The 24,497-nt window shown below is 34.7% G+C and overlaps 1 protein-coding gene across 5 annotated transcripts in view; it reads right to left on the bottom strand.

Annotated features, from left to right (window-relative positions):
- The window catches only part of LOC150093607 (cyclin-dependent kinase 4-like), a 358,246-nt gene that overhangs the window by 28,238 nt on the left and 305,511 nt on the right, over positions 1 to 24,497 (bottom strand). For all 5 annotated transcript variants that reach the window (XM_090412879.1, XM_090412878.1, XM_090412877.1 and 2 more), the window contains 2 exons: positions 24,300 to 24,409; positions 8,872 to 8,922 (listed from right to left, as the gene is read on the bottom strand). In XM_090412879.1, coding sequence (XP_090269005.1) covers positions 8,872 to 8,922; positions 24,300 to 24,409 — 161 coding nt within the window. The remainder of the gene's footprint in view (positions 1 to 8,871; positions 8,923 to 24,299; positions 24,410 to 24,497) is intronic.

A 24,497-nucleotide genomic window follows, 5' to 3' on the forward strand; every position in this document is an offset into this window, starting at 1 on the left:
ATCAACAGAAGCCTTAAAACATATTCCAAACCTTAACAAGTATGGCTGTATAAATCTACCAAAGATTTGGGAGACAGTCATCCTAAGACCAAATTAATATTTATTACTTTTATTTTATTTTGTTTTTTAAAACTTTCTAAGACTATCATTTGGACTACTATTTCAAAACTTTGAATTTTTTTTTTTTTTTTTTTTTTTTAACCTAGATGGTGCCATATTAGGACTTTAGTCTTGTGTTGCACGCTGCAATTACTTATACTAGCCCCACTGTTTCACCGGATTGTGGATGTCTTGCTTTTGTAACAAACTTTGTGTTGTGTGCTCTAAAGATGCTGGATATAATACCAGCGAAATATTAGCTTCTAAGTTAATAAATAGTTATTTTCTTATCCATCTGTGTTCATATCATACCGTGAAATGTATTACAGCAAGGGGTCATTATATTAATGTGGACAATTTTTCATAGAATGGGTGGGAACAGGAGGAGAACAAGAAGCCATCCCTAGAAGATATGAGCAACAGAGTGAGAAGTAGGTTTGTTGTGTGGAAAGTGTAGGTGATTGGACTGCACTGCCTGAAAGTGGTGAGTGCAGAAACAGAGGGACTGCCTGCAATGAGTCTTTTGACTTCATGGATGTGTTGTGCTTAATAATATCAGTTTAATGCCACTTTCCTTCATGATGCAATCCATACAGATAAATAACAGTTGAGGTAAAGTGTATCCTTCTCTTAAACCTGATTCGACATCACACCATCTTCCAGCACTTGCTTTGCTTGTAACTGCTGATTTACAACTTAATTTAGAGTCCAGTTTGCACCATATGATTGTAGCATTTTGAACAACTTTTTTTTGGCACACTTTGTTATATGCATTTCCTGGATATACAAAACTTAAGTACAGATTCTTATTATATTATATTCTTATAATATAAGAATTATTAAGAATATAATTCTTATGATGTTCTTATAATTTCTCAATCGTTTATTTTAAAGTGAAAATCTTATCCTGACAACCCCTATTTGACCTGAACCCACCTGAATCTGTTCTTCCACAATTTTTCACGAATCTTACTTGGAATACTCGGCATAAAAATTCCTCTGTAACTTGCAAAAACTCTTATTTCCCTTTTTGTTTTTGTAGATATATATACTGAGACCTCTAATCCAATCTGTTGGAATTTGATCTGACTAAGTCTTCTTATGCAGGTAGTCACTGTAAAACTTTGTACATTTCCATATTTGAGCATGTCTGATCAAATATCATGTGCTCTAGTTGCCTGTTCCACATTTCAAATTTTAGATGGCTTTTTCTGCCTAAAGTATCGATAAGTGTAGAGTGCCCTCCCTCAATGAGTCTTTGGATTCCTTGGAGGTGTCACATAATAATAATAATACATAATAATAATAATCCGCCTTTAGGAATTAATTGGTTCCTGGCGACCATTCGTAAAGCGGGAGTTTATTTGCCTTAGAAATAATTCTATAAGTGAGAGTTATGTTCGTAGGAAGGAATATATAAAATGAATATTAAATGATAAGAAAATACTTGACTGGCCAAAGATTTACATATTTAAAAAATAACATAAGAAAAATTGTAAATTAAAAAAGATTCTTTGAAAAAAAATTAGCTCATTTCTGTATCACTGGATGAATCGGCAGCCGTCGAGGTAGTAGGAGATATATTAGGAAGCTTTGCTTCATCTCTTTTTTTTTTTTTTTTTCAAAGAAGGCCTCAAGTATCATCTGCTTCAGTGACTTTCACGTTTTTTCGTTTAAAATAGCTCGACAGCAAGCAGAAGCATTATTCATTTCGCAGGAAAACTTACTGAATCGTTCAAAGTCTGAATCTTGTGATTCAATGATTGCTTGAGTTTTTTTGATAAGTTCAAGCTTCTTCTAAGCCTTTTAACCATGCTACCGGCCAAGACATTTATAGACGTCAAGGTAATCATGGATGCGAAGTGCATATTAAAATTGTAATAGCATTGATATTACATTGAAATATAATGGATTCAAAGCGTATTGAGAATGCATATTTGATCCATAATGGCTGGTAAGGTGGTTAAAATGAAAAACCGAGTTGGAGCTTCATAATTCGAGGAGATTACTGATTGAGACTTCCATAGTGTGAGACTGAAGCACCTCATTAACATCACCTTCTGAAACTTCCATTTGCAACTGGTTAGCCATACCTAAGATCTCTTGAGTTTCAGAATAAAGAACTTTAACAGTGCTACCTGCTTGATGGCTGGTAATAATTTCATATTTTTTCTCTAACGTAATTGCTTTTCTTTGTTTCTTTTGCTCATTTTCTGATTTTGCCCTGTTGCTTCTTTTTGACATTGTTGGTAAAATGAAAGGATGTAGTTAAAAAGAAAACATAAAAAATCAGGTGTAATTGAAGAAAACTATGAATAACACACTCGCATCGCCAAGGCTCGTGAGTGACTGAAGCTTGTTCTAACTGATCATTATGTCAATACATACTGAGTACTTCCCTATACATGCCCCTAATCGCCATCACCACGCACAATTTCAAATAAAAAATCTGATCCAAAAAATTCATAAAGTGGGAATTCGTAAAGTGAGAACTACTTATAATAATAATGTACTCCTGATTGAATTCCAATAGAATATACAGGAAAACCTCGCCTAACGCGAATTCGATATGCGCGATTGAGTGAAATGATACTATTTCCCACTTTAAGTGAGATTAATCAGTTAACGAGATTTTTTTACATTAGGGGCATGTATAGGGAAGTACTCAGTATGTATTGACGTAACGATCAGTAATGATCCATCACCATGCACAATTTCAAATAAAAAATCTGATCCAAAAAATTCATAAAGTGAGAACTACTTATAATAATAATGTACTCCTGATTGAATTCCAATAGAATATACAGGAAAACCTCGCCTAACGCGAATTCGATATGTGCGATTGAGTGAAATGATACTATTTCCCACTTTTAAGTGAGTGATTAATCAGTTAATGAGATTTTTTTACATTAGGGGCATGTATAGGGAAGTACTCAGTATGTATTGACATAACGATCAGTAATGATCATTGACGTAATTATTGACATAATGATCAGATAACAAAATTTTATGTTACACGAAAATTTTTGTCGCCAATCTGCAGTGAGTGGCGACACTCTAGTGTAGCAGCCAGTGGCAGTGCTGCAGATGGTGGCCAGGGACACTCTACAGTTGTATCAAAGCTATCATTGCAAGCACATGCAAACTCTCTTGCTCAATCACTTTTCCTTCATTTTGCTTTAATTTAGATACCTATAAGGCTTTATTATATTTAACCCTTGATATGGAAAAGAGAAAGACTGATAAAGAAAGCATCAGTAATAAAAAGAGGAGAAAAGTAATTACGTTAGAGGAAAAGCTGGAAGGCATTAAGAGCTGTGAAAGTGGCACTAGTAATACAATCATTGTGTGAGACCTGGGATACAGTGAGTCTACAGTTCGGACTATATTAAATAACAGCAAAGAATACAAAGAACAAGGAAAAGTTGCTACTGCTTCTTTAAGTATGCAGATCACCCGAAATAGAAGCCATTTAATGATTGATATGGAACATCCTCTATCATTCTGGATTGAGGAACTGTAACCAAAAAATAATACCTCTTAGTATAAGGAATATTCAGACAAAAAGCTCTCAATATTTTTACATCATTGAAAGAGACCTAATTTCAAGAGGAATGTGAAAGCTTTACTGTGAGTTTAGGATTATTTGACTGTTTTAAAAATCGAGCTGGACTGCATAACGTAAAAATAACTGGGGAAGGGAATCTACTAGTGTTGATAAAAATTCTGCAAGCAAGTTTCCTGAAGAATTGCAAAGGATAATTCAGGAGGCTGATTATGACAGTCATCAAATATTCAACATCGATGAAACTGGTCTCTTTTGGAAGCGTATGTTAACAAAAACTTTCCTATGATAATAAAACGGTTATTTTTGACCATGAGAACTATAGGAGAGAATAACTATTATTTGGATTTTTTTGGGGCCAAATATATTTATTTTAAAATTAGTTGTACCAACTAGTTTTGTCAACTGTGGCTGTTGGCTTCATCAGGATTAAAATTATATAAATGTAAGAACACTTAAACGCTAAAAATAAATTTAAAAAATAAATAAAAATAATATTCATTTTAAAAATTTTATGGAATTTACAACCATATTAAAAATCTTTTTTTATTATCCCGACGTTTCGATCTTCACATCAAGATCATCATCTGGAGCGTACACAAATATACAGGACAAGCCGAGTTACATCATTAACTGTAAAGAGAAACAATGATTTTATCACGTGTTATTCTACTGGCGTGACCTCTGGTGGAAAAAAAAAATTACATCAGGCTAAATTCTATTTTACAATGGCAAGAATAAACATTCTTTTAGATGGTTTTCTTTCAGAAACAATTGGTGTCCTATTTTTAGTATTACAATTCTTATTTTTGATTTACATTACTGGATTTTCTCCAGTCCTGTTTATAATTGTTCTTAGTGAGGAAGGTCAAATATACAACCTTCCATATGTTTGGGATTTTTAGACCATCGTTGTTGTTCAGATTGGGGTGGTTGATAATAATCTCACAGGCTTCCTTGAATTTCCGTTCATACCATGTTTTAGTGTGATGTAGACAGCTGGTGGTTTTCCAGTCAATTCTGTGTAAGGTATTCAGGGCATGATCAGAAAGGCCAGCTTCACCATAATTATTATATTTAATGTGTCATTTATGTTCTTTTTGTCTAATAGGAATTATACGTCCTGTTTCTCCTATATATGGTATGTTGCAAGTACAATAAATCCGGTATACTCCAGGGTAGGCTAGTGGAGGGAGTGGGTCTTTGGATGAGTTGAGTAAGCTTTTTAATTTTGCAGGAGGTTTAAAGGTGGCTTTGAGGTTGTACTTTTGTAGTATTCTGTTTATTTTGTCTGACATTCCTTTAATGTAGGGAATGGTTATAGTTTTACTGTAGTCTAGTTTGTCTTTGTTTTTTATTGTGGTTTTGTAGAGAATTTTGTTAATAGTGTTTTGGCTGTATCTGTTTTTTGGTAAGTTATTACTGATAATTTTAAATTCGTCTTTCAGTGGAACAGATCATCTGAGCTCTGTTTTTTAGCGTGTTGATGACACCTATTTTTTATGTTGGGTGGTGGTAGGAGTTTATGTATATATATTGTCCCGTATGTGTCGGTTTTCGGTAAACAGTGAAGGAAAGATTGCCCGAGGGAAGACGTGTGACAAGTGTGTCTAGAAACTGAAGTGTGTTGTGTTTTTCAATTTCAGTTGTGAACTGTATGCATTTTTGTTTAAGTGGCTAAGGGATGTGTCTAATGTCTGGCAGCCATGGGACCAGATCACGAAAACATCGTCAATGTATCTAAGCCAGACCTTGGGTTTTAGAGGGGAGGAATCTAGGGTAAGTTGCTCAAAATGTTCCATGTAAAAGTTAGCAATAGGGGGAGGGGATAATGGCAAGCCCATGGCTGTGCTTTCTTTCTGTAAGTAGAAGGCGTTTTGCCATACAAAATAACCTAACTGTAATACATGCACAAAGAGCGGCGTGATATCTGGAGGGAATTTGTTCTGTAGGAGAAGGATTGTGTCATTGATTGGGACATTCATAAAGAGGGCAGAGACGTCAAAACTGACTAATAAATCATCTTTTTCTAATGTAATGTCTTTGATGATGTTTATGAAGTGTTGTGTGTTTTTGATATAGGAGGGGAATGACCTACCAACTCCTTGAGTGTTGCCACTAATTTTTTGGCTAAGTGATACATCGGGCTATCAATTCCTTCAACGATAGGTATGTTTTCTTAGCGGAGTGTTTTCTTTGTGAATTTTCGGTAGCCCGTAAATTCTTGGGAGGCACGCGTAGTGAGGAAACAGTTTTTTGACCGTATCTTCAGTAAGGTAAGTTGCTCAAAATGTTCCATGTAAAAGTTAGCAATAGGGTTTTGTTTTTTCGTTCTGTTAGTTGGGTTGTAGTTAACTAATTTGTATATATTATTGTCAGAGACCAGCAGATTCATTTTTTCTATATAAGTGGTACAGTTTAAAATGACAGTGACATTTCCTTTATCGGCTCTGGTGATTACTATGTTCGGATTTGTTTTAAGTGATTTTATCGCTGTTAATTTGTGTTTAGTTATGTTGCTTGTTATTGTTTTGTTATGGTTTAAAATGTTCACAGTTTCTATACGTATTTTGTCTGCTATGTTATTAGGTATGAATCTTAGGCCTCTTTCCATATTACAAATAACTTCAAGTTTGTCTATCGATTTCAGTGCTATAGCAAAATTTAAACCTTTGTTAAGTATAGAGATTTCGTCTTTGTTTAGAGCGTAGTTAGATAGGTTGACCATATTATTGATACCTGTGGGTGATTGGTGGCTCCTGTTGTTTCTTGCTTCTGGTTGGTTGTCGTTGTTCACTGTGGCAAACTTTGAATATGGCGGCTAGTTTTGTCGTTCTTTTAGTCTTTGAAATTTGGAAATTAGGTTTTCTTTCTTCGTTTGTTGGATGTGGTTTGCTGTGTTGTCCGTAATCTTTTCTAGGATTATCCAGATATCTGCGTTTAAGTAGCTAGACAGCTCCGTTTTTTCTTTTAGTAGCTTGGATCTGCTCTCTCAGTAGTGCTTTCTCCATGTGGTGGTATATTCATTGTGCCTTTGTTGAAGTGAAGTTTCTCTTTAGCCTGATGCAATTAGGAGTGATATTGCTGTCCCTACACCGTTTTAATGTGATCACCGATCTTGATGCGAAGATCGAAACGTCGGGATAATAAAAAAAAGATTTTTAACACGGTTGTAAATTCCATAAAATTTTTAAAATGAATGCTGATCACCATGTAACCCTAAAAGAAAAAATAAAAATAATAATTTTAACCCTGATGAAGCCAACAGCCACAGTTGGCGAAACTAGTTGGTATAACTTAGTTTAAAATAAATATATTTGACCAAAAAAAACCCAAATAGTAGTTATTCTCTCCTATAAAAACTTTCCTAGCCAGGATACAAAGTAGCTAAAGATCGTCTTATGCTTTTATTAGGAGGCAATGCAGAAGGCGACTTTAAATCCTGGAAAAGAACTTGGATTTAACGAACTGGATAATGTGAGAAACTTGTTCGATTCCCATTCAGAACAGTTAAGCAAGAATGATCTTCTTAAACTAGAAGATAAAGAGTGCAAACAAGAAGATAATGTTACAATTAAGAAAGTAACTGCAAAAGAACTTGAGCTAGTTTTCAATCACATTGAGCATGCTAAGGAAATTTTGTTTGATGCTGATCCGGATATGGAACGAAGCTTCCAAATCCACCGAAATCTTGATAAAGCGATCGCTAGCTATCGCAAATTGCATGACAAGATGAAAAAGTCTAGTATTATTCAAACATCTTTACTTATTTTTGTAAAAATGTAGCTCAATCAAATGTTTAGACATTAAAAAAAATTAAGCAATTGATTTTTATTAACTTTGATGATTTTATCCTCTAATATAGCTTATAATTTTTTTTTTTTTCAAATTTATGCGGATGGATAAATTATAATTATTCCTATTGTTTATTTTATTCGCTTAACGCGATTTTGCTTAGCATGCATTAATAGATGGATTAATTAATTGTGTTAAGCGAGGTTTTCCTGTATTCCACCAATATTTCTGATATTTCTATTTTTCATTTAACAATCTTTCAAAATAATTTCTTCTGACCTCAAAACTATCTTTATCTTCAGTTTTCATATCATTGTTATCTCTGATTCTTCTTACAGCACTCTTTCCTACCATTCTAATCCTTTTCAGTGACCTCCAGAAACTGATATTTCTATATACTCTTATTACAGAAATATTAGGTCTTCTATATTCTTATCCAGGTTTTCCCAGGACTTTTGTTTAACCACTTTAAACTAAGATGGTTTTATTGCTTTGCTTTCTTATATTTTTCTTTGTATTCTCTCGGAGCACATGCTGACTTATTTGCTAGGAAATTTCAGCCAGCTTTCTTCTTTTCCAAGACTTCATGTGAACTTTTTGAATCCATCATGGATTTTTCTATTCTTTCATGTCTCCTTGAGTGAATCAATAAATCAAAGTTTTCACCAGAGTCTACCACTGAGTTTGAAATTTTTTATTGAATAACATTTGTATATTTGAATCTACAGTTTGTACCTGAAAGTTGCTTGAGTTTGATTCTTGTGAAAAATTTCTCTACATATATCACTTTCATCAATCTATCAATAAGATTTTTCTTATTTTTGTGTTTTCTGTTCAGATGAAACTGTACACATCTCTATCTTGAAACATGGTATTAGTATTGACGAGTTTGTGTCCTAAGCAGAAATCTATTAAGAAGTACTCAGCATTATTATTAGCTTTGCACTTTTCTCTAAATTTTCTCAAAACATTTGTGTCTGGTATTCATTTCCTACTCTGCTTTTTAGATCTCCAACAAGGATAAATTTTTCCTTTGTCAGCTGTCTTATCTAATGACTCAAAAAATTCCTCAACTTTTTTTTTTTTTTTAAGTGGAATCTTCTGTTGGACCCCAGGTACAAATAAGTCTAATTCTCCAATTTCCCATTTTGATGTGTGCTTACATCATTCCAGCTATTCAAGATTAATTTCATGTTTAGTAATGAATACTATAGCTACTTCCTTCCTTTCCCTCATCATTATTGACTGATAACATTCCATAGTTCTATTTAGAAGAATCTCACCTGTTTTCATCATCTTTGTTTCAGTAACACAGATAAAAGAGGTTTAAATAAATAATCGTATTTAACAGCTTTTTCAGCTGTTGTTTTCCTATTACTTAATTTTTTCATAAAAAAACAGAAGTTACTTACTCTATAATCTTTCCTAGCTGATCACCCTCGGATTGTCCACTGAAAAGAGGTCTGAAATGGAATGAAATATTTTGAGTTATGATTTAGTTATAACTCCTTATTTGTATTTATATAAAGAGATGGGTTATACCATTTTTTTTTTATTAATGATCACCTAATACTTGAAGCTTGTTTAGTATGTATGATATAAGCCATTCAATATGAGCTAGCATGTTGCTAGGAGGTTTTTTTTTTGGGGGGGGGGGGAGGAAGAGAAACGATTTTGTTACCCTTCTCATTTCATATGTATATTTTATTTTTTTTCTCATCTTAATATTATAGAATTCATTTGGAGTAAGCTCCATTTACTTGTCATTCAAGAAAGTCTGTCTAATCCATGAACAGTAACTTTCTATGGGATAAAAGGCAGTTTAATAAATCCTTACCAGCTACCTTACTTTTTTATTTCTTCATAGTTTGACAATACAAGAGATGACAAATGTTTTCCTGGGCTGATGAAGGAAGGATATGTTTTCTTCACTGGATTCTAAATATTTTACTCTTGTAATTGTATGCTTTTCTCCACTATTCATTAATAAGGTTGGCCGAGTGGATAGCGTATCCGCTCTCCAGGCAAAAGACTGCATTTCAAATCCGCCGTGGGTTTAGATATTTGTGATTGTCTGCAAAAATACCAGTGGTGATGATAGGCAGTAGATGCCGTCAATGTAGATGATGAAGGTAGTTGAGGTTGGTGGAGTGGTGGATATGGAGCATTGTAGAGTAGGAGCCCTCCCTCGATGAGTCCTTGGACTCCCTGGAGGTGTCAAATAATAATGATAAATAATGATAATGAATATCATGAATATAAATATCCAGTATCTACATTCATACTCGGTATACTTTATTGTACATACTTATATAATTTATACAGTTCCTATAAAACATCTTAAAAATCAGTTAGTCATGACAGGAGAAGCAAGGAATCATAGCAGTGATGATATGGGAGTGTGCATGGTAAATTAGTCTATTTCCTTATGACATTAGTGATATAAGGCTCCCATTATTTATAATGGGTTTCAAGTCAAGATGTCCAGTTTTTCTGTGAGAACTTGTCCAATTCTTGGGTAGCAAGGTTATTTTACTTAAGAATACCACAGAACTATCTTCACAAGCATGAAACAAATAATACAATGAGGTGCTGTAGCCAAGTTAACATACCCCAAGCTCAGATAAATTTAATAACAGAGAGTGCAATAATATCTGTTAATTATAGATATTACTGCACTCTCAGTTATTATAAGCTACACTCAATTATTATAAGTACAGAAATTACTTCTGTACTTATAATAATTAAGTGCACCACATGATATTCCATGAATCAAAGATAACAGACAGTCTCCCTTCCCTCCTGCCTTTAATTTGCTCTGCAGAGTGTATTAAGTAATATTTCTTTTGAAAGATTGCCATTTTTGATCAAATGACATGAATAGCAGGTTTATGGTCTGAGTTTGACAGAAAGATGGATTTGTATAATGCTGATAAACGGAATGATTGAAATGATGCTTATGAATGGAGAAGTGAGTTGCATGATTATAGAGAATGAGAGAACAAGTGTGCAAGACAAAGACAAATAGGAGACTTGGGGTGGAGAGGGGAACCCAGCATGAGAAAGGCTTGATGCTCAAAGAGGAAATGAATATGTGTGTGTGGGGGGGGGGGGGGGGGCAAGAAGGGTCTGGAATGTAGGATAGTTGGATTTGAAAAAGGTTCTAGGATGAGTAAGGAGAAAAAGAAATGGCTCAATGAAAGTATGGCAAAGTCACATTTAATATCAGTGAAACTTGTTATAGATCCAAGATGTTTGTATACGAATACTAGACTTATTAGAAACAATGAAAATGAAATGGTTGCATTTACTGAGTTCATTCACCCAAAAATTGTTAGAATAAGTGAAACATGGTTGGATCAGGATGACATCCTGACAAGAATAGAGATGGAAGGGTATGATGTTTTTCTTGAGGGTAAAAAGGGAGGTGGAGTGCTACTGATGGAAAAAGAGTTATGTCCATAAAGTTAGAGATGCAAGGGAAGAATAGTGGCAGTGGATTTGAGGGAGTATAGTGTGAGATACAAATGAAGTTTTTGAGGGACAACTACCTCAGGCAGTGTGTAACAGAGGGAAAGCAAATATTGAGGGCCTTGGATTTGATCATCTCATCAGAGTATGCCATTATGAATGAAGTCTCAAATTTCCCTCCAGTTGGTGAGAGTGACCATGAGGTGATTACCTGGGTGGTTGCCAGCCATGTGAAGACTTCTATGAGGAAAGGGTGTATATATATATATATATATATATATGGGACTACAAGGCTGGTGATTATGAGAAGTTGAGGAGACAGCTTGCAGCTGTAGAATGTAATGAGGAGTTGGGTGGAAAGGAGATCAATGCTGCTTGGACAATATTTAAAAACTATATGGTAGAAGCAATGTCTAAATGTATTCCAAGGATTCCAAGGAAGGTAAAATAAGGTAGGTGTGAAATGGATGAATGAATGAAGAGATTAAGCTTGCAATACAGAGAAAAGTTATACAATGGAGGCAACATAAGATGAATGGTAATAATCAATTCCATGAGGAGTACAAAGAACATGCAAGGAGGGTGACTAGGTTGGTAAGAGTAGCAAAAGTGCAGTATGTGTAGCAATTAGTTAATGAAGCCAAAAATAATCCAAGGGAGCTCTTTCAATATGTAGCTAGCAAAAAAAAAAAAAAAAATGTAGGATGACATTAATTGGAGAAAATGGGGTATAATAACAACTACTGTGGAAGATATACTTCAGTGATTTAATAAGCAGTTCATAAAGTTCTTTCATCCTTGCAAATGTGACATCATAGAGAGTTTGAGAGCCCTCAATGAGGAGGAGAGATTGACTGTGAGTGATCAAAGGGAAATTGAGAAAACTTGATGTTAATAAGGCTGTGGGACTTGATAATATATCACTACATATTTTGATTGAATGCACCAGGGATTTGACATCTGCCTTGGCATATTTGTTTAATATGAATCTTGCACTTAATCAAGTTTCAAAGGAGTGGAAGGAAGGCAAGATTGTACCACTTCATAAGAGAGGTGAACAGAGCTCAAGCATCAAATTATAGGCCAATCTGTGTGTGTCAGATGTTATGGTTAAAGTGTTGGAGAGGCTAGTGAGAACAAGGATCCATAACTGAGTTGACAACAGTGGTATTATCTTTGATGGACAGCACAGATTTGCTAAAGGGAGATCATGTTTTAGAAATCTACTTACTCATTACAATAAGATGACAGCTGCATTGAAACAAGGGAGATAGATAAACACTGGTATACTTAGATTTTGCAAAGGCAGTTGATAAATTACCACATAAGTTGATATTCAGACTAGAGCAGATGGGGTTGAATATTAGACTGATGCATTGGATTGGAGGTCAGCTATCTGAAAGGTATCATTAAGTTGTGCATTAGGGAGCAATGTCCCAGAAGAAGAATTAGAAGGTCACTAGTTGTGTGCCTCAGGGATCTGTTTTAGAGACATTGCTGTTTAATCTGTATGTTAATGATTGGAGAAGATTTGAATTGGGATATTCAGTTGTTTGCAGATGATGCAAAGTTGGGACAAACTACATTAGTAGAGCACATATTGTGGCCTTACAAGAAAAGATTTGAAGAGACTGAGGTCTCTTCAAGTCTTTGAAGGGCACAAGAGTGGGGATGCCAGTTCAATGTTGCAAAATGTAAGGTTTTAAAATTTGGAAAACAAAGATGGAATGTAGAATTTACTCTTGGTGGGGATATATTGTTAGATGTGGAGGAAATAAGAGATCTCGGGGTGTTGGTGGATAAGGATCTAAAATTCAGGGGACACATTGCCAAAATTGTGAGGACAACACAACAAATTCTGGCACTAATGCATAGGACAGACTTATAGAAGGATATTCTGGTTCCATTTATAAAACCTTGATTAGGCCACATATGGACTACTGTGCACAGATTTTCTGGTTCAAAAGGATGAAGAGATATTGGAAAGGGTCCAGAGATTATTGACTAAAATAATTTCTGATCTCTGGAATAATGCAGTTTGCAGAGTCTAGTGGGTAGGAGAAAGAGGGGGTGATATGATAGAAACGTACAAGTAGTAAGGGGTTGTTTTAGGATTAACGTTGAAGTATTTTTTCATAAAATGGTGGGAAACTAGGAAAGAACAAGAGATCATCTCTGGAAGTATACAAGGAGGATGTGAGCAAATGAACAAAAAGAAAGGGTTTTGCACTTAGAGTTGTGAATGATTACCTGAGAGTGCAGAGAATTTGAAGAGAGTTTGGATACTGTACCTCATACAAATTCTCTGAAGAGAATGTGTATGATGACTGTGCATATGACAAAAGGACCACCTTCCTTGATGAGTCTTTGGCTCCATTGGGGGAAGGGGGGGTCTTGGGTTAATTAAAGAAGTTTCACAGTTTACACATGCAACAAAAATTACAGAGAATTTTTATTCAAAAACTCCAATATATTTCATCCAATATTACATGGACATCATCAAGGAGATGGACTGTTAACTACATTCAAAAGATGAGTCAAAATGATGATTCATAAATCAATGTGTACATTAGCTCATATCTTGGTTGCAGCTGAAGAATATGATATTACTATTGGAGTTCAAAGGAACAACTGTAGAAAGTTGTGTAGGTAAAAATTAATTTCAAATAATTATTAAAAATTGTATCAACAATTAATAGTGATCACATCTCAAACTTAGAGATTGGCATGCAGTCTGATTGGTTGAGGTTTGAACAATTTCATAGCGTTTCACATTTTCAAGAAAAAGATGATCAAATTGACAATTGCTGGAATGAAGAAGTTTTATATGGTTTCAAAGAGCTCTGAGTCTAGTGTTGACAGTGAGAAGCAAAGCCAGACTTGTCAGATTCAGAAAATGTAATATAGCCGTGATGTTCTTCAATTCTAATCAAGGCAGAACAGTCAGTCTGTTCAAATAGGAAAGATGAATGACATGTGCAGGATACTTCATAGACAGATATCCTTTGATGTTAGGAAGGAAGACAGTTTCCGAGCTAGTGTGAAGGAAGCATATAGATTGAATTTATGAAGAATGCTTGCTGTTTGTTCCTAGGTTCCTTTAAGGTAGGGTATTTAAATTTTTTTCCACATTGGATTGTAGTCTGGTAGAAGGATGATAATTATCAATAATTTTTTTGAATGGTAGTTTTGTTGTGTCCATTAAATGTGAGATTGTTTTTAATCAGTTCATCTAACAAAAAGGGGATTAGAAAAGCAGATCATATGAGCTGTGTGTACAAGACTTTTGATAATACCCTTTTTTTTGTGATGAATGAGAGTGGGAGGATGAGTGAATGTATCTGCCAGTAAAGGTTGGCTTCTGATAAACTGAAAATTCAACGTGATCTGTGGGATTATGAATTATTACAGTATCCAAAAAAAGGATAGTTAGTTATTGGATTCACTTTCAATAGTGAACTTGATATGGCAGTACAAGAAGTTAATTTTCTCTACAGAGAAAACTGAAGTAATTCTGACTTAGTCTGGGACCAGATTGCAAATATATCATCATATAACCATAATAATAACAGCTGAAATATTTTACTTGTTCAAACACAATTTTAGTGAAATGAATGAATGAATGAAGATGATAAGTATGGAAATGAAATATGAATAAAGACAATGGAATGAGCAAAAGTGGTATGGTTGAGAGGTAAGTGTAAAAGTTTTATATGAAGACCCTCAAACAAACTGTATAAGAGACTGTTAAAAGCAATGTTAACTTATGAATCTAAGAATTGGTTAGAAATAAAACAGATATGAGAATTCTTAAAAAAATTAGAGGAGTAAATAAATGGCATCAATGACAGAATCATATTAAAAAGGAAGATATTCTTAATATCTTCCTTTTTATGGGAGAAAAAAAGATTAGCAAAGCATTTGATGCCAAAATTGCAGGAAAAAACAAAGAAAGATCCAGAATGCACTAGAAGAGACTTAAAACGAAATATAGGCTCTAACAATATCAGTCAGTCTTGAGAGATGACAGAATAATTTGGAGGAAAATTGTTAATAGGAAATTGGTAATATAAACTTTTATGCAGCACTATCATAGTATTTTGCACTCCTTGGGATTATATATGAGAAGTTTAATAATGTATATAGCTTATACTTTAAATTGAAAGCCACCAGTTAGAACTGAAGGAATACTAAAAAATAGTTTGGTGCTCTGTATAAAATAATGGTGCATGTTATCTTCACACTATTATATAGATTATATGATAACAGTCAAGTTATGCTTCAGGAAGTGGATGAGATTTAAGATCTTCAACCATCTTGGAGTGATGGTTGACAGTGTACTAAGTTCGCACTGCAAGTGTTGCAAAGACTGCACATCATACTGCTGCTATGATATAATAAAAAGTACACTGCTGTGTGGGATAAGGAGGGTGCCTCTATATAAGCCATTGGTCAGGCCACACATGCATTATTAGGCTCACATTTGATCACTCAGTTTTCATAGTGATGTAGAAACACTAAAGACCATCTAGAGATGAAAGACCAAAGTGACATCAGGATTCTGGAATGTTAGTTATGCAGAGCAGTTGAAAAAATATAAATTGCAGAGCTTCAGGGGCGAATGCTGGTCTTGAAATTCACGCTTGCTCTTGTTATCATTCGGGGAATGAGAGGTGTGATTGAAGTCTGATTAGCGGAATAATGAATTACTAACCATTTAAAACTAAGTACAGGTAACCCTCGTATAACGTGGATGTTAAGTTCTGCAGAAATGCCGTGTTATATAAATCGCGTTAGGCAAGTCTCAGATCACATAGAAAAAGTAGGGTTATGTTCCGAAATCAGCTTTTTTTTTTTAAATTATATAAACAACAATGACATATCCAACAAAAAAAATATTTTTATTTAATTCAGGTTTAAATTCAAAGTCTCTGCAAAAACTCCTGGTTTTTTTTCCATTTTTCAACTGATTCAAGATTTTGAATATTTTTCTTCGATAGAAATTAATTTTGTTTTCAATGTTGGTTTTTCCCTTTCGTTGCAGTTTGTGGCCCATTACTATAAAAATAATTTTTTACACAAAAAAGCAAGCATTACATATTGTATGTAACTCACCAGAAAATAAAGTGCTCAGCTTGAGATGAATACACTTATGATTTTTAATGCGCTTTCCTGGCAGAAATGACGACAATTTTCAATAATAAACGTTTTATATGGTAAACACTTGAGGTAGATGCGTGCTAAAGGGTATTTCCCCTAACATAAATTCGCTACTTATAATTACATGCGGGATACAGGCAGGCACAAATTTAACGAAGATAAAATTTGATTTTTAAGTCGAGCGATGAAAAACATATGAAAAGATAAAGGGTTACTACAATTTGTAGACTGTGTTTTTATCGGAACCGTGTTGTATAAGTACTGTGTTCAACAAGGGTTACTACAATTTTAGACCGCGTTGTATCAAAACCGCGTTATACGAGGGTTACCTGTATATATATATATATATATATATATATATATATATATAACTTCTTTCATCTATCAAACTCACTCCAAACATCTTTCTTTCCTCCTGCACAATTTTCTTACTGACTCATTCACAATCATGGCTGTTCTCAATTGATTACTATTATACCATGATGAAGTTAATTTGAGTTTGAGACAGTGTGGCATGCAAGTATGAATCTGTGCAGTTGAGGATATATGAGAGTGTGCTGAAAAGTTGTAATAATAACCATGAAGGAACTGAGGTAGAACCATGTCACTTAAACATTATTCTACATATTTCCCATGAAGTGTTATATACTTGTTAGAATGCTGCTGCATCATTTACAATCCTCTAAGAAAAAAAGTCTTTCCCTTGTTGCACAAACCAGTCTTCAGCTGCAGATATGACTTCATCATCTGTGGTAAATTTTGTTTCTGTCAAGTGTTTCTTTAAATTTGGGAGAAAATAGTCAGATGGGGCCAGGTCTAGCGAATAGGGTGGATGGGTGAGGTAGACACTGAAAGTCCAAGTTGTGTATTGTCTGTTGGGTTTCATGAGCGGTGTAAGCAAGTGAGTAGTCCTGCGAAAGCAGCATGCCTCAGTTCAGTTTCTCATGGGATTTTTCCTTCAGTTCCTTCAGAGGTGTTGAATAAACTGCTGCTGTAACAGTTTCACCTTTTTTGAGGTACTTGGTAAGGATTACACATCCATATCCCAAAAGTCGTTTGGGTTCGGAACTTCTTTGGCTGTGGAGCTTCTGTTGTCTTAGGATGCTCAGTTTTAAACTTGGCCACCCATCTAACAACTGCTCACTATGATGGGACACAGTCTCCTAGGGTCTCACACAAAGTTTGATGAAGCTCAATTGCAGACTTTTCTTGCAGCATGAAAAACTTGATGATGGCCTGCATCTCTGTGTCATTGAATTTCTTCAAAACCTCTGACATGTCTTCTTATATATCCTAAAAGAAAAATAACAAATTATTACAATTTGATGAAAAGTGGGAGTAAAAGGATTTTAAGAATGTTCTTTCTTGTGGTTATATTAGTTGCTTTAATATCACTTTTGTTCTAGATGTTTATTAGAATGTTTCAGCCCCCCCCATATGTCATAGTGGAGGAAGTAGTGATACTATTATAAGCCTGCTTATGACACAGTTAGCAAAAGAAACATATGTGAACCAGATAGAGGGATTAAGATATTGTATTTAATAATACATTTCTTTAGCTAACTATCATGAAATTGGTTACTTCAAAAATTTAATACCCATAGTATTATTATTATTATTTCGGGCGACTCCAGGAGTCCTTAGACTCATCGAGGGAGGCCCTAAACATCATGTCCACACAACTATGCGATTACATTCTCACAGTATCTATCATACCTTGTCTTGAACTCGTTCACCGTCATAGCACCCACAACAGACTCTGGCAGCTTATTCCACTCATTTACCACTCTAAAAGTAAAGAACCCAGCTCTAACAACCCTGCTAACCACACTCTTGCCCAGCTTCCATAGGTGTCCCCTAGTTCTCCTACCACCAGTCCTGATCTCAAAAATATCCTCTGAATTAATCCTATAGAATCCCTTTAGCAATTTGAATGTCTCAATCATATCTCCCCTCCTCCACCTATCAACTAGTTTCTACAACCCACAAATCTTCAACCTGTTCTCATATGGTTCATTCCATAGACCTGTTATCATCTTAGTCACTCGCCTCTGGATCCTCTCCACCTCCTCCCCATCAAGAAGGAACCGAGGTGACCAAATCTGGGCACAGTAGTCGAGATGAGGTCTTATCAAGGCTCGGTACAGAGGTACAATAACTTGCTTGTCTCTGCTCGTCAAGGTATTTTTCAACAACCAAGTGAGTTGATGAGCTGATTTAGCTACTTTTGCAATGTGCCCCCTAAACTTCATCTCCCTATCCACCAACGCTCCCAAGTCCCTGGCCTCATCAATCTCTTGGAGTACAGTTCCACCAATGTGGTATACTGCTGCTAATCTTTTCACCCCAAAATGCATAACCTTACATTTTGTCACATTAAATTGACATCCATTCTCCTTAGCCCAGAACTCCAATCTATCTAAGTCATCCTGCAAGACTTTGACATCTGCATTCACTATTGCCCTACCCAACTTTGCATCATCAGCGAACAAATGAATTGTTCCACTTAGATCCTTCCCTATATCGTTAATGAACAGATTAAACAGCAGTGGTCCAAGAACAGAACCCTGTGGCACACCACTAATCACAGGCCATCTTTTGGACTCTACTCCTGAATAAACTACTCTCTGATATCTCTCCATCAACCAACCACCTATCCATCTCACCAATCCTATATCCATTCCCATATGTTGTAGTTTACGGATTAGTATTCCATGTGGTATCCTGTCAAACGCCTTTGCCAGGTCCAGCAGTATCACTGTAAACCCATTTCCCTTATCCAGTTCAGCCGTCACCTTGTTATAAAACTTGAGCAAGTTACTGAAGCATGATCTACCCTTCACAAAGCCATGCTGTCCCCTGTACAGTATCTCATTTTCATCAATCCATTCCTGTATTTTTCCCTTGACTACTTTCTCTAAGACCTTGACAACGACTCCTGATATGCTGATATCGGTCGGTAATTTGCAACCGTAGTCTTGGATCCTCCTTTATGCAGTGAAACTATTTTCCCCTCTTTCCACACCTTCGGGACTAAACCAGACCTGAGACTCAGATTAAACAACATGGTCAAGGGTACTGATAATTCTTTAGCCGCTTCACACAAGACCCGTGCTGGTATACCATCCAATCCCACAGATGTGTTCATATTAAGGTTCTGTAATAGACTAGTCACCTCCACTTCATTCATCACTATTCCCATATAAACTAATGGTTCCTTCATTTTTTCAATGTCACCACCTGGATGATATGCTTTTGCAAAGTGCACGCTCAGTAACTCCACTATATCGACTGATTCAGTGACCTCCTTACCATCGTCATTCCTTAAAATCATTTTGCTGTGTACAGTTTTTTTCTTGCTTGCAGCATATTGAAAGAACTGTTTGGGATTCTCTTTTGCTTGCAAAGCTAGTTTCCTTTCATAATCCGCTTTTGCTTTTTTTACCACACTCGTTACCTCTCTGGCCTGCACTTTATACCGTTCGTGTGCCTGCAGGTCACCCCTTTCTTTAAATTCCCTCCACAGTTGTTTCTTTTTTTGCAGCTCAAGCTTAATGGTGTTATTCATCCATTTAACCCCTACTTGTTTTACTATTCGGACCCTAGGTATACAATCAGCCATTACCTCCTGTAAATGCTCCTTGACCACTTCCCATGCTCTATCGACGTCCAGCCCTTGCAGTTGTACATGCCATGGCACTGATCCAAGCAATCTCCTAAACTTGTCATACTTGCCAGCATGGTAATTCCACATATACCCTGTCTTAATCGAAAATTCCACACCTTTAGCCACTTCCCAGGTCAAGACCTTATGATCACTCTCACCAATAGGTGGCAACATGGTCATATTCATTACAGTCAAATTCTCAGATGCTATTACCAGGTCAAGCACTCTCACACCCCTAGTATTTTCAATTACATGCTGTCTCAGATAGTTATCCCTTAATAATTGAATAAAATCCTTTTCCTTCCTCACATGTGTCCTCTCCTCCTTCCAATCAATGTTACCATAGTTGAAATCCCCCATAATAATTACCCTCCTTCCACTCATTTCATCAATTTCCCTATGCATACTATCTCCACCATCTATTCCATCACCTGGTCTATAGCAGCAACCAACTGTATATTTTATTCTGCCAGTCTCAATCTCACACCAAATAGCCTCAAATGAGCTCCTTTCACTATCCTGCGATACAACTTCAATTCTCCTTGGCTGCAGTTCATCAGCTATCATTTGTTATCATTTATTTCATTCTCCAGTCAGTAATCCTTCTGTTAAGAATTACTTACGGACTATATTTATTACTCAGAACCCTTCTGTGGCAGTCACTATTTGATAGAAGGGAGATTAAGACTAATAGGAGAAATAATAAGAGAGTATCATGGTAAAATTTCAAACAGGAAGATGAAACTGTATGCATTTCTTAAATCACTTGGCAATTGATAAGTAGGATGTAGAGAATGATACATTAACAGTAAAAAGTTATATGCACAAGTTAATCAAACTACTTTTCATCATCTGCAATAAATCACTGAAACCAGGAAAAGTGCCTTCACTGATTAAGAATTTGCAAGGGTTATTCCAATTCAAAAGGCTGATTTATTGCATAAAGTGGAGCTTTGAACACCATAAGTCTTCTTAATAGTATAGACAAAGTAATTAAAAAATTAAAGGAATTGTACTCAGGATATTTTTAACAGTAATAATTTACTGAGCAAGGTATAGCATAGTTTCTTAAGCAGAGATCACTTCTCATAATGTGCTTACTTTTTTTTTATTATGGGTATCTCTACTATAAGTAGCACAGTCGTGAAAACATTTCATGCACAAACTTTGTTTGCTTACACTTGGATAAAAGATTAAACCAAAAATATAATTTCTTGGCATCTTTAATTTTTTAAAACTCACCAAGTTGGTTGCTCGCTTCTGAATCCTCTCCACCACTACTTCCCCAAAAAACTCAGGAGACCAGATCTGAGCACAGTAATCTAAATGTGGACATATTAATCCCTTAAACAGAAAGATTATGACTTCCTTATATCTACTTGTTAGCATGTTCTCCAATAGCCAAGTAATCTTATGAGCTACTTTGGCAACCTTAGCAATATGCTCACTAAACTTCAAATCTCTATCTACTATCACCCCAAATCCTTAGCTTCATCCATTTCTTGAAGTACAGTTCCATCAATGTGGCACTAAGCTTGATTTTTTTGATTGATCCCAAAATGCATTTCTCCACATTAAATTGACACCTATTATCTCTTTTGCCAATAGTCACTGACAGCCTATTTAAATCATACTGCAAGGTCTCCACTCACTCTGATTAACTATTACTCTACCCAATTTTGCATCATCAGTAAACAACTAAATATTTCCTTTCAGATTATTTCCTTTATTATTTATGTACAAATTAAACAGCAGTAGTGCTAGCACAGAACCTTGCAGCACACCACTAGTTACCTGCTTTCTCCTGATTCTGCTCTTGCATATACCACTTTTTGATATCTGTCCCTCAGCCACCTTCTTATCCACATAACCAATGTCAATATCCATCCCCCCTTTTGTACTAATCTGCATAACAGAGGTCCATGTAGTATCGTTTCCTGAATATATTTTTTTTCAAATATATATATATATATATATATATAAATGATATGTAAAGTCTAAATGCTTATTTGTATGACTTGATCAACCTGTAATTTTTGCCTTTTTATCCACATTTTTATATGTAGATTAGTTTTTGTATTATTATGAGGATTATGATAAGAAGAGACCTCAATAAAGGTCAAAACCGGTATGGGTAGTGACCCTTGCCATAATGCATAGCATTATACATGTCTACAAGGAGATGTGCTTTGCATTATGGGATACTAAGGAAAGTGATGAGAACTTAGTCCACCTTTGCCAGGAGTCACCCAGTCCTGAAGATACTTCAGGCGCAAACTTTGTTTGCTTACACTTGGATAAAGGAAAGATATATCAAGAGGAGTACAGCAAGGATGTATCCTATCTTGTCTACTTTTTAATGTATATATAAATAAAATTATAGCATTGGAAGAATCAAATTGTATTAGATACATCAGAAGATAATCTACAGAGATCAGTAAAATTGTTAAATGAAATTTCAGAACAATATAATACAAGAATATCAAAAGTAAAGATAAAAATAACTTCTCTGGATATAAAATAAATGGAAAAAGAAGAATTGGAAGAAAGCAATGACATTGAGACTGAAACAGACCACTTGGCCTAAAATCCATGACAGGAAGAAGATTTTGTATGCAAGCACTGTCTGGGGTGCTTATGTCTCACAAACATTACATTCAAGTTGAATCTCATGTTTAACATGCATCAAATACCAGAAATAAAAGACATAGAAAACAATGTTTATAAGGCCTTTGTCTAAGAAATTAATGAGATGTTAAATATATGGTGTTCTATTCCATAAAACAGGAGAATTTTGTGATAAGCATGAATATCGAAACTATTGGTGCAATTCATTTTTTTTTTTTTGTATGAGTTTAGTAAATAATTTAGTAAAGTGGGGGTGCTGCATAAAAAAAAAAATATATATAAAATAAATTTTTTTCCTAATCAGTAACGAATTTATTAATAAATAAATTTGCACATTAAAAATTGCTTTATTAAAAATATTTCATCCTCACCACAAACAAACACCAATAATAAAAGTTTCGTATCAATAGCAATGACAAGCGCAAAAAATATTGGCGTTAGATCGCAGTGCATTTGTTTCGTGTAACCATAATTGAAAAAATATAATTATTTTCATATTTTCAACAGTGACACTTGTCATAATTCAGCCTTGTATCTATAATAAATAAATAATTATTATTTTAACAAAATAAAATAAGATTTACAAAAAATAGTTCACCACGAACGTGCACCAATAATAAACGTTTCATATCTCACAGAACACGTGGAAGCATATGATACACTGCTCAAATGGCAGTGTATGACGTAACATGCAAGCATAAACAAATATCGGCATTAGATCGCAATTATCGTTACAAGAAACAAATGAAAACAAACAAAATATGAAAAGAATTATAAAAAATATAATTCTTTTCACATTTTCAACAGTGACACTCGTCATAATTCAGACTCGTATCTATAATAAATAAATATATATTATTTTAACAAAATAAAATAAGATTTACAAAAAATAGTTCACCATGCACACGCACCAATAATAAATGTTTCATATCTAACAGAAATAACGCACGTAAGCATACTAAAGATACACTGCCGTTTGAGCAGTGTGGGAATGACGTAACATGCAATGACAAGCGCAAACAAATGTTGGCGTTAGATCGCAGTGCATTTGTTTCGTAATCTAATAGAACAATTCCAATTATTAACTATTCAATCAATGTCAAAATATAAGCTGTAACCTTTAACATGTTGTATGGCATTTATATAATGTTGTAAGCATTGTTATTATTTATAAACGCAAAATTTAATTTTTTCATTTTTTTCTTTGGGGATGTTGAAGTGCTTATGTACGGGCTACCACTGGTAAATACCACACTTGTGTTATCCTGCTGGCATTTTTATCATCATGTTCCCAATGTTAATTTTTATTTTTTTGTATTTGTTTCATTAAATACTATACTTTTATGTATTCTCTTTTTTTTCATTTAAAGCAACAACTTTTATTACATAAACTTGCAAATCATTAAAGAAAACTGGGGTCATACAAAGTCAAGATTTATTTCTGCGTGTATTTGCTTATTTGATGTTGTATTACAGTTTGTCACATATGTCTGCAAATACAAATGTTATTCACCATAAAAATACACCCAAAGACACTAAGAGTAATGAACTTTATCTAACCCTGCAGTTATCTCACTGGATCCTGAAGGATCAGATAATCCACTATTCAAATGCATATAATGTAGTTTTTTAATTTAAGTGTTTGTGCACAGTAGTGAAAGAAGCACAAAACTTGGAAAAATTAGAAGAAAAAATATAGCAAGTAAATTTTATATTTTCTGTACTTATGTTTTGCTCTCTCTCCTCTTCCCCCCCACCCCCCACCCCTTTTCTTCTCTTTAGATTCTGGTCAAAATTCAGGTCACGGGAAGGAAAAAGAGAGAGAGAGACTCCTAATGATCTATACAACAGTTTGAATAATATATAATGCCAATACCTTAAAAATATGAATATAAACTTAAATACGAAACTAACTTTCTCCTATACAGCTCAGCGAAAATGCAGCCACAGCTCCATATATCCACTGATGTAGCATAACTGGATTGAAGTAAAACTTCTGGTGATCTATACCACAAAGTAACAACCTACAAATGTATCACGTAAAGCATATATAATTATACAAGCATGTGTCTTTCTGTTTACATATATACATAAATAATTTATACATGTATA

This window comes from Typopeltis vanoorti, chromosome 23, assembly GCF_054136105.1.
Source record: "Typopeltis vanoorti isolate ZY-2024b chromosome 23, IOZ_Tvanoo_1.0, whole genome shotgun sequence".
Classification (NCBI taxonomy): Eukaryota; Metazoa; Arthropoda; class Arachnida; order Uropygi; family Thelyphonidae; genus Typopeltis; species Typopeltis vanoorti.